The following is a 15,634-nucleotide window of genomic DNA, read 5'->3' as shown; positions in this document are numbered from 1 at the left end:
AAATGGAGTTCCTAACCCCCTAGGGATGCTACCTGCCAAGTTTGGTGAAAATGGGTCATGGAGTTCTCAAGAAGAAGATGAAAATGTACAATTTAGGCCCCATTAGAACCCTTCCCCACCCCCCTCCCCTGGGTCCCAAGGGGGGCACCCCTGATTCTGCCATGAACAAACTTGAAACTACAGTCATCAATGTACTAACTCATAGTATTAACTTAGCTCTATCACTTCTGGTTCTAGAGAAGAAGATTTTTACAGATTCCTTAATTTTGGGGGGTTTGGGCCCCCCTGGGGGCCCCCTGGGTGGGGCATGGTGCCCATTTTAACAAATTGAGTTCCTAACCCCCTAGGGATGCTACCTGCCAAGTTTGATAAAAATCGGTCATGGGGTTTTCAAGAAGAAGATGAAAATGTAAAAAGTTTACGCACGACGCACGACGGACGACGGACGACGGACGACGGACGACGGACGACGCACGACGCACGACGCACGACGGACGCCGGACGAAGGGCGATCGCAATAGCTCACTTGAGCCTTTGGCTCAGGTGAGCTAAAAATCATAACTACAATGCAGAAATATTTCCTTGAAAATTTATAGAAAAATATACCTCAATGTAGTGTACAATGCACAATGTGCTAGTTTACAAAGTGTAAAGCTGGTGCACCTCTGCCACACCAGACATTATGCACCCAGTCACCAAAAGAGGGCTCTTACTCTCTAAAGTGTTGGAACCTCTTAACAATTAGCCAATTTGGAGTTCAAGTTGCAAAAAAAAAGGTCATTTGTAGTATACTGGAATGTTGGATTTTAAATTCACTGACTAGAATCAGTAGCCGCGTTCAGACGGAGGCAGTTTTGGTCGGAGTAACTTTGGAGGAAGTGTCGGAGGAAGCTTGGTTGGAGGAAGGTCGGAGGAAAGGTCGGAGTAGTGCCCGTCTGAACGAGGTCGTGGTAACTTCCTCCAGTCAGGGGAACTTACCACCACCTCTTCCTCAAACCAAGATACTCCTGAGTTTTTTCAGGAGTATCTCGCTACCAAGACTAGCCGGTTGGAGTAAATTGCCCGTGCAGACAAGCCCTTGAAGTATCTGTGACCTTACAAACCTTATACCACCTACATGTAGGTAAAACTTCCGGAGTCAAATGAAAGTACACATGCGCGAGCAGTGCAATTCTTTAGAACCTAGTCGATCGCGACGGAGAAGCTAGCGCTTAGAAATTCTCATCAACAAGAATGGAGAAGATAAATGCCGCTGATAAAAAAATAACAATGGTATGGTCGACGTGCAGGGCGCTACGACTTCCAGAAGTTACACCGACCCTCCATGGTGATTCCCGCGAAGGCCGTGGTAAATTGGTTGGAGTTTCTTCCCACAACCATTGTGTGGACACAGGGTTGTGTTAAGATAAGCATAAATCTGAATTCTAATTGCTGCTCCATAAAATTTTACTCCAACTAGAAATACAATTGTGTACGTCTGAACATGGCTAGTGATATAATGATTATGCAAGTGATCCCAATGAATTGCACTTGCCAGTACACATCCACCTGACAGCAAGCCTGGTATTTAGCAATATTGATAGAAACAGTTCATGTCATCAAAGTAAAACAATGAAATGGGTGCTTCCCCAGGTGTTGATTGACAGATCATTCTGGACACCTGGTTTACGCAATTTGTTCATTCTTTTTTCCACAAACTATCATGTTGGGCAAGCTGATGCACAATTTCACATCAAAAAGGAGTAATAACAGTAAAGAAAGGTTATTTGCACCAATGTGCACCTATCACAAATTCTGGTGACGAAAATGAATGCCTTGTAATTTAAAGACATTTACCAAGAACAGTGGTTATTTATGAGAGAGCAGATGTACCACGCTAAATGTTTTGCAATAGTTAGTGAAGTTGACATATACCATTCAGTAAGTGGTTTTCAACATGGCAATTTATTTTTACAGATATCTTGATAGTGACACTACAATTCTTGAAAGCTTTGTAATGTTTGAATATTTCTTTGTTTTAATGCATTTAATCATCATCCCAGAGTGCAATCAGAAAAGTCAGACAATTCCAGAAATTGAGCTCCCACATTGTAAAGGCAAACTTTGCCACATCTTATAGTCAAATAATTACAATGCTGCCTTATCACAGTGCTTAAAACTTGAAGGCACTTCACACTGTTCAGCACTGCATACCTGTGGAAGCTCCTCCGCACACAAAGTGGCTTTCCCAGAACACTGAAGTTTAATCATTAGTGGCCTGGCAGAAAACTGTCTTTAAAATGTCTCCTTTTCCTGATGAATGCAGAAAAATAACCTCTGAAGGATCCTGGTTAATTTCACTGTTCAAGAGAGAAATTGAAAAAAAATCAGTTTAATATTCTCATTTATTTTGTCTGCATGACCTACACTTCTACTCTATTTCCTCTAAAAATGTGAAACCCCCCACAGTAAACAATTTTAGCTTGTTTTAAAGAAGTTGCTAAACACATATTCAAGAAAACATCTTGGTAAAATAAGAAGCTGTATTTAAGTGACTGCATATAACATTTTTCAAAGGTTAATTTGTATGTTTTCTTCTGTTGGCCCATCATACCTTATCTAGCTAATGGACTCCATTGTTTCATCCATTTGTGCATGCTGTGTACTTACAACTCTGTGAACATTACATCATCATAATTATTATTAGATGGAAAGTATTCAAAGAGGCAATTATGTCCATTTGGCACTCTCTGAATATGAATATCATCACTTGAAGGTATGATTCTGATATGTATGAATTAAAAAGTACACATTCAAAATTACCATATAAAACAATCTAATTTAAGATATGATACAAAATAGAAATTCACAATCCAGGACAACATTAATCTCTCCGATTCCTCAGAATTAAACATGCAAGAAATTCATATTACCCTACTGAGTGGCAAAAAAACATACATGAAAATTTTCACTTTAACAAAATGGCCAAGTGTAGAAAAAATTACCAACTGAAAATGAAACAGCTAAAGAAAGTTACAGCCAAGTTCGGAGGCACATAAAGCATTAAATTAGGCAGATCAAACATGTATTTCTCCTCAAAAGTAGTACCACCAGGACACAATTACACAAATATAAAACATATGAAGTTCTCACGTGAAAAGGGTCCAAGGCATTTCATCCTATAGCGGGGATGGACGAAGGCAAAGTAGATGGGTAGGCCAGTCAGCACGATGCAGATTCCGATGCCTTTTCCCACTGGATCCGAGTAGAGAGACATCCCAAGGATGAAGATCATTGCAGAGGTGTATATCACCACCACAAACAGAGGGATCTGGGAAGGAAAAAACAATGAGTACATCCATCCTCCTATCCAAGCACAAAAAGAGAATCTATGCTCAAGGAAGCACAGCATTCCGCCTAACCAAATATTTGAGCAAGTTATTAAAAGGCTTGTAGACAGCATCATTAGCTTGAAATTCAACTTTTACATTCCGACCTCTCCTATCCGGACATGTCGGGACCGGCGATAAACCGGACAAGGGATTTTACTGGTATGGGAGACTCAATGTTTAATACATGCAGCTGCTGAAGAACAATTGCCTGTACCGTGCCTGTCCATGTTCTTGCAGTGATGTGGGGGTTGTAAATTTCTGAATGCATGTTATTTAGATGTAAATTAGATGTGAATGTATGTTCATTATGTTGAGAATAATATGTGATTCAGGTGAGTGTGTGTAGGAATTTTGTTTCAGTTTGAAATCCCCCCTTCCCCTGTAATTATTATATTGAAAAAAAAAATCACGCCAAGATTGCATCGGGATAATAGAGAGATCTGGATAAGGGAGGCTGGATAGGAGAGGTTAGACTGTAGAATAAAATGAATGCATTAAAATAATGATATAGTGTACATGAAATTTTATGAACAGTAATTCAAGTTCATAGAACCATTTTTGATCTGAAGACATCTACTCTGTGTGTTTGTACAAAATATATGTACCCATGTGCCCTGGCACTAAGTAGCTTAACATGCCAATCTTTTTCAAGAGCATTCAGTATTAAACCCACCAAACTTGACCTAACTGTAGATAACCAAGCCTATGTTGCAATGCGTTTCAGTCCAACAGGAAGGCCATGGTGGACACAATGGGGGGGGGGGGGGGGGGGGGGGGGGGGTAACCTCCATTCATGGACAAACCGTTTCAAGACATCTTTGCCTGTCGGCAAAGAAAGCACTCCAGCATGTGAGCCAATTGGCGAACAAAATACAGTAAGGGTTGCAAAACAGTGTCTTGCAATATCATCTTACACATGCACTTCCCATGCACACTTCCCTCAAGTAACAGGATGTAGCTTTTCAAGTGTGCACATCCCATTGTCACAGGCTCCCTTTGTTATCACAAGCATTCATATTCATTGATTTGATAGGTTCGAGACAAAATGCACACTCTTGTCTTCGTGAAAGATCTTTATACTTTGCAAATGGACAGTGTTGGCTTGTTGTCAGTTATCTTCCTCAAATGCACTCTACATTTTAATCTTGTCAATCATGGCAGAAAGAGAACAAAGGGCCTGAATTTAAGGAGTCTCAATCATTACAGGTACAAAGAAATTCATATTTTGATAACTACAGTAAAACAACAACAACAACAACAACAACAACAACAACAACAACAACAACAACAACAACAACAACAACACAAAACCAGTGTGATCAGCATTGGAAAAAGCATTCCCAAATGTGAATTCACAATGAGGAAAAGATATTCAGCTGATAGGTCTCAACATCAAGACAAAGTTGACATACCTTGAATGGTCGGGGAATGTGCGGGTACTTCCAGCGGTAGTAAGGCAAGATGAAGCACGTTAGCAGGATAAACATGATGTCCACAAACTGAGTGTACTCGATGAGGACGATGACGTCGTCCTCCACCAGATAGATGAGGGCGATGAGGAGGATGACCACGCTGGGGAGAGGGGTGCGGTGCTTGATGCTCACCATGGAGAAAATTTCGGGGAAGAGACCCTCACGTGCTGCCGCAAATGTCGTTCTGAAAGTAAATGGAAAAAAAAATCATAGACTGTAAGAGGAATTGTATGCTAGAGTCAGAGCTAGCATCATCCAGTGACATCCACTTTTGAAATCCACTCGCTGGGTGTTCTCTTCTTTTAGCAAATAGAATTGAAATTCACCTGAAAACTGAAAGGCAATTTCGTTTCCATAATAGTTGCAACGATATCCATATCTTTGACTTTATATGAGCACTGTTTGAGAAAACTACCAAAAATACTTTTTAAAAAGAGTATCGCAATTTGTACTTCATGTGTAACAAAAAGCATCAAAATAGGGGTTATGATATGATAAGAGTGTATGCCCGTTTTGAGCCAGTAAATGTTACACTTGCAATACTGAGGTTTCATTTGAACACCATACAAAAAGCACATAATATCTAATTCACCACGATCCTTTATGTCTTGACACTGAAAGTACACTGTACTGTATATTAGGCTCCAGTTTGCTTCGGCACTTTTCATGATCAATGATACAGTTTCTGGTCTATATTTTTCTATTTTGTTCGCCCTCTTTTTTTTTTTCCTTTTTTTTTACTAGTTCATTAAAGACCTCATACACCCTGTGCATATACCATGGAATGGAAAGGTTGGCCCTGCTCGGATGTATTCAGGAATTCCCATATGGACTAATGAATTGTGTACAGTTTTATCACTGATCTGTATGCAAGTACACACACAGGCGAAGGATCTCAACTGGAATCGACCATTACTGATGAGCGTAGGCTTCGATGCTTATATTCACTGACCAGACCAGTGCTATTTGTGGTTTCGAATGTACCATGGTAGGCAGCGAATGAATCGGGCCATCAATGAATTTCCACACAACTGAATCTTTCAAAAGGGCTGTGAACTCTACTGACCTTGATCTAGCAAGAATGCTGGCATTGGCACTTCCACAGGCTGACATGGCCACAAAAATCCACACCAACCAAGACCAGCTGCCCAGGGCCAGAACACTGTAGTCCTTCAAACAAAAATAATGATACTAACATGTTGAAGTCATCGCACAATAATACAGTACAATTTTACACCATGTTCTTGTTGATTTTGATTAGACAAGCAGATTTGTAGGAGTTTGATAAAATTACACTTGCTACAATAAAATAATGGAATTTTGATGTTTTACATATTCTTACAAGATATTTGGTTATAGTAACATATAAATATGCAAACTAGAAAAGCACTCTGAGAGCGCAGACCTCCACGAAGCAGCTACTTTCCACCTATGATCTTGCTCTTCCATAGAGATCAGTGCTTTCCCCCCATACGTATGCATGCTGAAAAAACGCCCGATTTCCAATAAAGAAGCCTTTGTTACGTCATAAACCCTCAGCTGCGCGGCGTGCCTCGCCCTAGCAGAACTAGAGTACACCCTTTATTGTGCGTATGAAAACCTAAAAATGTGCAGCTTGAACTCCCAAATTCATTGACATTACCTGCCAAAATATCCTTCATAAAATCCATAAAATTTCCGGATCACTACCAAAATTTAATCATGTGTTCTTTGTGTCATTCTTAACCTTTCCTGCAAGTTTCATCCAAATCCTTGCTCAACTTTAAGAGTTATTTTGCACACGGACAAACAAACAAACAAACAAACGGTAACAAAAACAAACCTCCTCCCATGGTGGAGGTAATTAGCTGAGCTGATAATACAACCAACTAAAACCTCTCTCTCTCTCTCTCTCTCTCTCTCTCTCTCTGGCTTGAGCATGAGAATATCATAAAATACATGCTGCTGATTAATGATCTGGGAACTACATACCTTCCCCACTAAAAGTCACCAATTCTATCTTATTGCATTTTAGTACATGGCACATATGTTTTTCTTGTGAATATAAATTTCATGTCATAAAGAGGAAATAATGTGAAGATGTAAGTGTGTATCAATGAAAGACTTCAAAGGCAATGACATAATCAGGTCATCTATTGTGCATATGTGGTTGCAAATAGTAGCAAACATTCATAGAAACATGGTACACTTTAGTAACCTTACTTTTGGTCCGATTCTGATGTAACTTCCATAACTCGGTTTGTGTGATTTTACTCTATTTTTTTTTTAAATAGTGACTTAAACATGGAATGGAAAGGTATTTATTTGCATTAATTAATTCATAACTAAAATTCACAGGAGCAAAAGAAAGGTAGTTTCATTATGTAATACTTCAACATAATTATCATGAAATACTCATGGTTGCAAGAATGATTAAAGGCAGAACATTTCATTTAACAAGGAAGCTTTTATATATCGCTAACTTGTCAAAAAGGTTTGTGAAGATTTTTACTTCTACCGTGTGCAAATAAATGTTTGTAATATAGATGCATGCATATATTGTTGCATTGTGCATGTAAAGCTGGGACCATCATCATGGGGCTTGGATTCAGATTGCTCACTAATGTATATCATTTATTATACAAATGATGCACAGGATAGAGTGCGTTAGTGGAGATGTAGCGCACTCGAGGGTATTTACAATTGTGAAACGTGCACGAGGCGAAGCCGAGTGCATGTTGCACTACATTGTAAATACCCGAGAGTGAGCTGCATCTCCACTAATGCCACGAAATAATCCTGTGCATCATTTGTTTTATAAAATGGGTCGAAAACTAACACTGTAACAGCATTTTTCACGTACCTTTGTGGGCCCAAACATTTACGCATGTCGCACTTGGAAATCCCGCACATATAAGTACTGTACGTATAAGAGTATACGTACGCCACACATGTTATGCATGCACACAAGAAAGGCCGGCCGGCAGCCCGAACTAGAAGTTGTTTACAGGATTGCCAGCGCGTATAGTAGCGCGCGACGCACTTGTAACAACTGATTGAGTGCGCACTGCTAGTGTAAACATTGTGACGTCAGGCCGTGCATGTAACGTTAGTGAGAAATTAATAAACGCACACGTGACTCATTTCAGCGCTTCCAATTGGCTACATTCTTGAACCCATTTTATAACATGCAATAATTCATGAAGAGTACTACATGATCCAGCCATGCAGTATCAACTAGCTGTTGAAACACTTCTTGCTGATTTATGACTGAAAACCTGTTATCAATCTTGTTGTCGCGCAGGAAAATGGATAGAAAAATGATGATAAAATATGAAGAGCATATTAAATGGTACTTACTGCTGCCACTGCTCCTGAACTTAGCATCTGTGCTGGTGAGAGTAGTGTGAAGTAGGCAATATTTGCCATGAGATACACTGCAGTTATTGCTGTCATCGATATGAACAAACTGAGTGGGATGTTTCTAGATGCAAAAGAAACAATGGAAGCAGCACAAAGACAAAAAGGTTAGAACATCAGGTCAGTAGAACAACATACCTATCCTTCTCTTTACAAGAAAGTCAAGTCCGTGGTGAATGTTTACTGGCAGATGTATGAAATAATAATACACTTAGGCCAATAGGTGGTTCTTTAGAAGCTCTCCTGTGCTTTGTCTCCAAAGTTCATTAACATTGTTCTATTATTGTTAGACAAAGTACTAATGCTACGAAAACAGGATGTATTCAAACTTGTTGAGAGAATGTGGCATATCAGACTAAACAGTTACTAAAATAGCAAAGAAAATATCACTTTAGATATTCTTTGAGAATACATAATGAAAAATCATTTAAATGACAGTCTGATGCAATTTCTAAAGAGGATCTGCTCTCACCTGGCTGGTTTATGGATTTCTTCAGTTATAGTTGTGATAATTTCCCTGAGAAATGAAACAGGAGAAAGTGTTGCTTAATGTTAATAGTAAAGGCATATAGTGATTTTCCTTGGTCAAAGATTTCATTCTCTTGTCAAACAAAGTCAGTTTCATGCAACACATGTGAACACATGTTCTGGTCTTCTCCATCAGGCAACAGCAAACATTTTCTTGACAAAAAAAAAAAAACATTTTGAAAGAGTCACTTTACAATCCGAGAAAAATTGCTTTGATGTGCAAGTGGAAAATTACTGGGAACACCTTCTCTTAAAAAAGTTTTTGAATATGATAAAAAAATAAACTCTTTCCTTTAGTAGTAGATCATCTCTTTAATAATAGGAAGAGCTTTCAATCTTTCATTTTGCAGATCACCTTGACAGGGTATTCAGTACATGTTACTCTGGCACTACGTGTCATTTATCACATATATCACTTTACTGAAATCGTGACTTCATTCGAAGTTGAACCCACAGAAAAAGAATTTGCAGCAATATCTTCAATATTTACGATATGAAATGTACAAAATTTTGCTAGTAAACCACTCTTGTAATCCATGATCAAAGTTTGATAACGCTTGGAATGAGAGAGGACAGTCGTCATACTTACCAGCCAGAGAATGAATACAGACCGGAAAAGAATCCCATGGGAAGCAGAGTCACGTCCAGACGCCCGGATGAAAAACCATTGGCAAGATATTCTGTGTGGCCTTTCATAGGATACCACAAATATATCAAGAAGGCAGTTACTAAAATCCTATAATAACAATGTTATAAAAACATTTTGCACTCGTGGAACTAAGCTTTGTAGAGGCAAACTACAGAATCATTCAAACACACGTCAAAAATTCATCAGTTTTCCTCTCATCTTGTCTGCTCATTTCCCCCTCATGACTATTTCCTATATTTCTATATTTTCCCACCTTCAATGTGCATAGAGAAATTTATTCATTTATTACATGTGCTTTATAAAAATGGTTTATCATCAGTATCATCACATGCAAATAGAATAACATCAGTCTTACACAATACAAAGCCACAGGATGCCTGCAGCTCTAGCTGTTTGGGAAATCTGTAGAAGTTCTACATTCCAAAAGTTATTTTATTGAAAAAAAAAATATCCTGGTCAAATTACAGGTGCACCAGAATAATTTTCATGTCAGACATTTCATTACAGTTAAATGACTTTAGTTAATGTGACTCCACAAGAAAATAATCAGGTAATAAAGAACTTATGAAAGAAAACTTAAACCCCCTTGGTTGTAATGAGTTCTGAAAAAAAAAAAAAGTCTCAGATAAAATAAAATTTTACACAAGGAAAATGAAAAATGATATGAATAAAGGATAATGTTATCACATACCATTTGCCAAATTATAGATTCCAGAGATGAATATCACCAGTAAACCAAATGTCTTGGTCAGTGTCAAAAACCCAGTCAACTTGGTAGAAAACTTCACACTAATGCAATTAATGAAGACCAAGAACACTGTAGAAGACACAGAGAAAATATGGATAGTAAGTATTTACAAAAAATTATCACAAGAGAAAGCATCACATTCCAACTTTTAAGCAAATTACTTACTTCATTTTCTAAAAGTACAGTACGTTGTCAGTATTAGTGAGTGTTTTGTGACTATGAAATGAAATTGCCAAAGAAATATCAAATGAGCCTTCATTATTAACTACTGAGATTGGTTTCATTATCATCATTATTGCTACATTGTATTACTATATTACTATCATTCTAATCACCCTTGCAATCATCAGTAACACTGCAATTGTTGCCCTGTGATCCAGTAAAGACTCAAATCACCCCCGGATGAAAAATATACTGCACTCTACACCTTGCATACGTAAGACAACCTGTCATACTGTCTAGCGATCACTCTTTGCCTTTCCTGAGTGGTTGCTATAGATTGGCAATCTATCCCTGCACAATTGCACAGATGTTTGCTTTCGTTACACTTGGCACTGAAGTTGATACTCGAGTGCCCTTTGGGGTCAGTGACAGCTGATTAAATTCAAGTCTGATCACAACAGGAAATCAAGATACACCATCCAATGTTTACACTGGTTATGCACACTTAGTCAGTATTGATTATTGCACTACTGTGTAATTTCAGTACCAGCATGGCTGCTGTTAAAAATGTTTATAGTCTACTATTACTGAGGTTCCAATGATGGGATCATTTTCTGTAGACACCTATACAAAGTAAACTTGAAAAACAGACAGGAAAGTATTGCTTGAAGTCTGTTTTTTCACATGATGTAGAGTAGGAGGTTAGGATTTATGTTTTCCATCCCCTCTCTTCTTCCTTTCTTCTTCTTCTTTTTTTTTTGGGGGGGGGGGGGGGAAGGTGGGATGGGGAGGGATGGGGAGGGATGGGGGAGGGCTGTCAAGTTAAACATTTGTAATCTCCCTTGCCATTCTGTGTTTTCGTCTGAAGCCAACCATGATCAACTTGAATTTTTTTTTAGATAATTCAATACAATTAATGTGACATAATATAATAATATGATACAATAGAGTATGATGTAACATTATATTTATATCATGATGTAATATACGTATAATAAAACACAATTCAGTATGTTTCAGTGTTGTTTCCCTACATTGAACATTATATCGCTGCATCATAAGAGACTCTAGAAATATTAATTTCCAAATGCAACGAGGCAAAAGGTGCTCCTTTAGCAATGTCACAGTGTTTGGTAAAAATCTTGGAGAGAAGTTGGATTTGGGCCTCCAAGTCACAACTTTACTGGGTGGAATCACAAGTCTTTGAAGAAACCAGCAGCATTTCACAAGCCACCTGACATAGCATTTATAAAACAAGGCTACAGACCTGTAAATGATACACTATATCATGCGATGATGAAATCCTGTTCAGTGATTGGTCTATATGACATCATGTGATCAAGAATAACTTTGATATAATATTGAAAACAACAGACCCCCGGTTGCCTAATTATTGAGAGTTCTCCCATGCATTCTGGCAGACTACAATGTTTACAAGAAGGTATCAAACTGGGAGGGGGGCCTTGAGGGCCTCGAGGGGGACATGGTGTCCAATGATCATGCTGGTGATGCAATAATACCCGCAAAGTTTGTAAAAAAAATCTTGACCACACATTTTTCAGAAAGAAGATCAAACTGAAAACTGGCCCCCAATTTGGTTCCTAATCTGACATGAATGAATTAATTAATGTTTTAATGCAGGGCATTTCTTATTTTATAGTATTCTAATTTTTAAAAAAAGATTTTCTACTTTGGTGGTTCTGGAGTCCCCAGGGGATCCCCAGGGGATCCCCAGGGGTTGGAGCATGGTACCCATTTGTACAAAATATATTCTATCATCCTAGCAATAAAGTTTGCCAAGTTTGGTGACAAGTCTGACCATGTATTTTTAAGAAGAGAAAATGTGAAAATTGGATCGACATCCCAAATTGTTCCCTCCCCCCAACATTAAATCTTGATAAGATATCTGATGCAACATGATTGGTATTTCAGAGAACCTCGAAAATCAATACTGCATGTAGCGAACAATCTTAGTAATATATTTCTAAAGCCACATCTTGACAAAAGTTGGCCTTCCTAAGTTTTGTGGCTGGCTGTAATTGATGAACTGATGCTGTTATGATACTCACGTATACAGCATATGCTGATCAGTCGCACAGCGAGAAGTGGCTCCTCCACGCACTGGAAGAATGGCGTGAGAAGATACTTGGCGATGACCAGCGACTGGATGGCCAGGGATGAGGGGTTGATGATGGTGCTCACCCAGAGCCGGCAGAAGCCAATGACCGGTCCCCACGCCTGAAGGAGGAACGTGAAGTCCCCGCCCGACTTGTGCATAATCAGCGAGAGCTCTGCATAGACGAGCGCTCCGCAGAACTGGATGACTGCACAGAGGACCCAGAGGACCAGGGCCCAGCCGACGGAACTGCCTGTCCCTCGCAAGACTCCAGAGGGCGTTATGAAAATACCTGTCCCAATCACCTGGCCAATCTGGTACAGGACAAGAAGAGAGACAGGCTCAATGTTGATATGGGCAGAGTAAGAATAAAGGGACAAATTAAAACACAAACAGATATCACAATGTACACAGAAAACCAAATACAATGAAAGGAAACGGGTTTAATGTCACAGGAAAAGTAACTACAAGTCAGAAAACTCATCAGAAACGTACCTTGCAACCAAAAAACAATTATCTGTCTGGAAAGGTGCAATGTTTACGAGCTCATGGTCATACGTAACATTTTTTAAGAAATAGAAATGGTAGAATCAGACCACATTCTTAGGATATGAACGCTTGTCACTGAATGATGTCCAGCAACAACAAACACACAGAAAAAATACACTTCTCTAACTTTATTGCACACACAGAGAAAAAGACTATGAATTTGAACGTGTCTTGTAAAAGTCACATAAAGTTGTCAATGCAGCTGAACTAGAATAAAATACTTACGATATACCAAACACAGCCTGCCAGTCCCAGATGCCTTGGGATTGCTATTTTCTCCTCTTCTCCATCCTCATCCTTCTCACTGTCATCCTGGATATTCCGGAGCTGCTTGTAGCGGTAACCCGACTCAGAGGATGCTGGGGGATTTCGCCTGAAGATTATCATGTCTTCCTCAAAATCATCCCTGAAAAATAAACCGTGTTTCAGCTTGTTTATGTCCTCTGCCAAGGGAGAAGGTTATGTTTTCTTCAGCATTTGTTAATGTTTTTTTTGTTTTGTTTTGTTTTTTTATCCATGCACAAAATAACTCAAAAAGTTGTGAATGGATTTGGATGAAACTTACAGGAAAGGTAATTTTTTAGGTTTTCATACACACACTAAAGTGCATGCTCTAGTTTCTGCTAAGGCAACGTGCGTTGCGCAGCTGGAAGTTGATGAGATAACACAATGCTTCTATATTGGGAAATCAGCCAACATTCAGTACGTATACGTACGGTGGAAATCACTGATCTCTATGGAAGAAAAAGATCAGTGGTGGAAATGAGCTGCTTGGCAGAGGTCTGCACTCTCTGAGTGCTTTTGTAGTTGCAAGCTGTTCTGCACCAATTTAAACACAGTCAGTCACAGCAAAATGGCAAATCGAATTTAAACATTTAAAACAAAGCTGTTGATGTAGCATGAAATTCTCCATGCAACCTTAGCATGCTTTGTGCTCCATTTGTAAATTTGCACCAAATTCTCCCTACATTGTACTACCCACCCCTCCACCCGGCACCCTACAACCTCCTCCCCAGAAAAAAAAAAAACCCTGAACAAATAAAAACAAAAACTCAATGAAAAGGTAATGAAATCTGAAGGGGGAGGTGATTAAAAGACCTAACAATTAGTAAAGAATCTGTAAACCCTATCCCTGACCTTTAACAGCAAACATATTAAAATCCTTACATCATTTCTCAACAAAAATGTTGCATTACAAAATATGGGATCATCTATGATTCACAAGTCAGCAGAACAGATTACTGGCATCAAAATGAGAGAAACTTATACCAATTTAGTAATTTGTGATGTCGATAAAAGATTACAAAATTTGAAAGCAAACAGCAGGCAAGACAAGTTTTTTTACAGCAATGTCTACCCACTAAAACAGCTCTTTTTAGCATTAATAACAGCATCAATGATGAGACAAGTCATCGTTTGCATTTGGGGTGCACATGCACATAGAGTCTAGAGGTTATTTTGAAAGGTTGGCCAAGAGAATGCAAACAAAGAAGAAGCTTAGCATTATATTTCACATACTGCCAATTTACACGTGCAGTTTCTACAGTACCGTACATCAAGCAAGGGTCATCACTAATCAGCTCAGTTCTGAAATGAAATTGATCTCACTAGTCTATACGTTACATACAAACAAAAGGTCAAACAACTTCTTACTTCACCTTGACAAGTATAGACGTTGTAAATTGTTGATGATTTTTTTTTCATCACTATTACACTTTTTACAGTTCATTGATTGCCCATCTCAGCACTGCAACCCACTCTTTCTTTTCAAAAGCGTTGAACTTGAATAAATAGAATCTACATGTAAAAAAAAAAAAAAAAAATAGATCTAACGTTAGTCTAGATCTAGTTACTCTAGAACTTACTCCAGATCTAGACTCTACTTTAATAGCCCGACCAGTCCCAGACTTCTCGGTAAACTTTTACAGCGACAGGGCTGTGTAAACCCTGGGGCGCTCCCTTGTACAGTTGTAATTGTAAACGGTGGGAGCCCTTCGCGTTCGGGCTGGTCGCTGTTAGACCCCAAGTACTAAAGTCTAACTTACTCTAGTAAGCAGCTATGCTCAGGAAATTCTTCCGGATATCCGATTACATTACAAACACGAATACACACAGGTGGGACTAAGTCTGTTCGCGATTTACCACGAAAACAAAAATTGATGAATGCTAACATTTTTCTCTTCTTCAAATGCAGCGAGAATTACTCACTCTTGGAGGAGAGGATAACTGTCCATTTCATATGACGACATCATCCTCGATGAGATTGCAGGCATCATTTAGCACACATCATTCTAGAACTCACGTTGATCAATGCAATTGTCAATAGACCGATGTAAAGCTGTACATGTAGGTAGCGGTAGCTAGCTAGCCTAGCTAGTGCAAAAGCGATCCCATCGTAACAGCTGATTACAGTACTAGCAATTTACGTTTGTTTTTACTTTCATGTTGTTGTTGCTTTTATGAACGCGTAAAATGTAATAATTATGAGTGCACACTGCCACGTTGACAACGCGTTGAATATGAGATCTAATAGTGATCAACACGACCGGGTGACGTCCAAATGAAGAAAATAATAGAATAGGCTTCTACGCATCAACGATTTTTTTTTCTTCTAAAATTGCTCAATCAATAAATAATGAA

General features: G+C 38.8%; 1 protein-coding gene across 1 annotated transcript; it reads right to left on the bottom strand.

Annotated features, from left to right (window-relative positions):
* Window positions 1-2,027: 2,027 nt before the first annotated feature.
* On the bottom strand, window positions 2,028-15,331 carry LOC139712586 (cystine/glutamate transporter-like). Its single transcript, XM_071624395.1, has 11 exons — window positions 15,203-15,331; window positions 13,220-13,400; window positions 12,399-12,759; window positions 10,111-10,236; window positions 9,360-9,459; window positions 8,715-8,759; window positions 8,183-8,306; window positions 5,910-6,013; window positions 4,784-5,027; window positions 3,133-3,310; window positions 2,028-2,339 (listed from the first exon to the last, which is right to left on the bottom strand). The coding sequence occupies exons 1-11, from the start codon at window positions 15,268-15,270 to the stop codon at window positions 2,275-2,277; spliced, it is 1,596 nt and encodes a 531-aa protein (XP_071480496.1). The 5' UTR covers window positions 15,271-15,331; the 3' UTR covers window positions 2,028-2,274.
* Between the last annotated feature and the right edge of the window lie 303 nt (window positions 15,332-15,634).

This window comes from Diadema antillarum, unplaced genomic scaffold, assembly GCF_040938485.1.
Source record: "Diadema antillarum isolate AM-2024a unplaced genomic scaffold, OU_Dant_1.0 seq00001823_RagTag, whole genome shotgun sequence".
In the NCBI taxonomy this organism is placed as follows: Eukaryota; Metazoa; Echinodermata; class Echinoidea; order Diadematoida; family Diadematidae; genus Diadema; species Diadema antillarum.
Note: the sequence above shows the minus strand (reverse complement) of the source record. Positions and strands in the feature narration are given on the sequence as shown.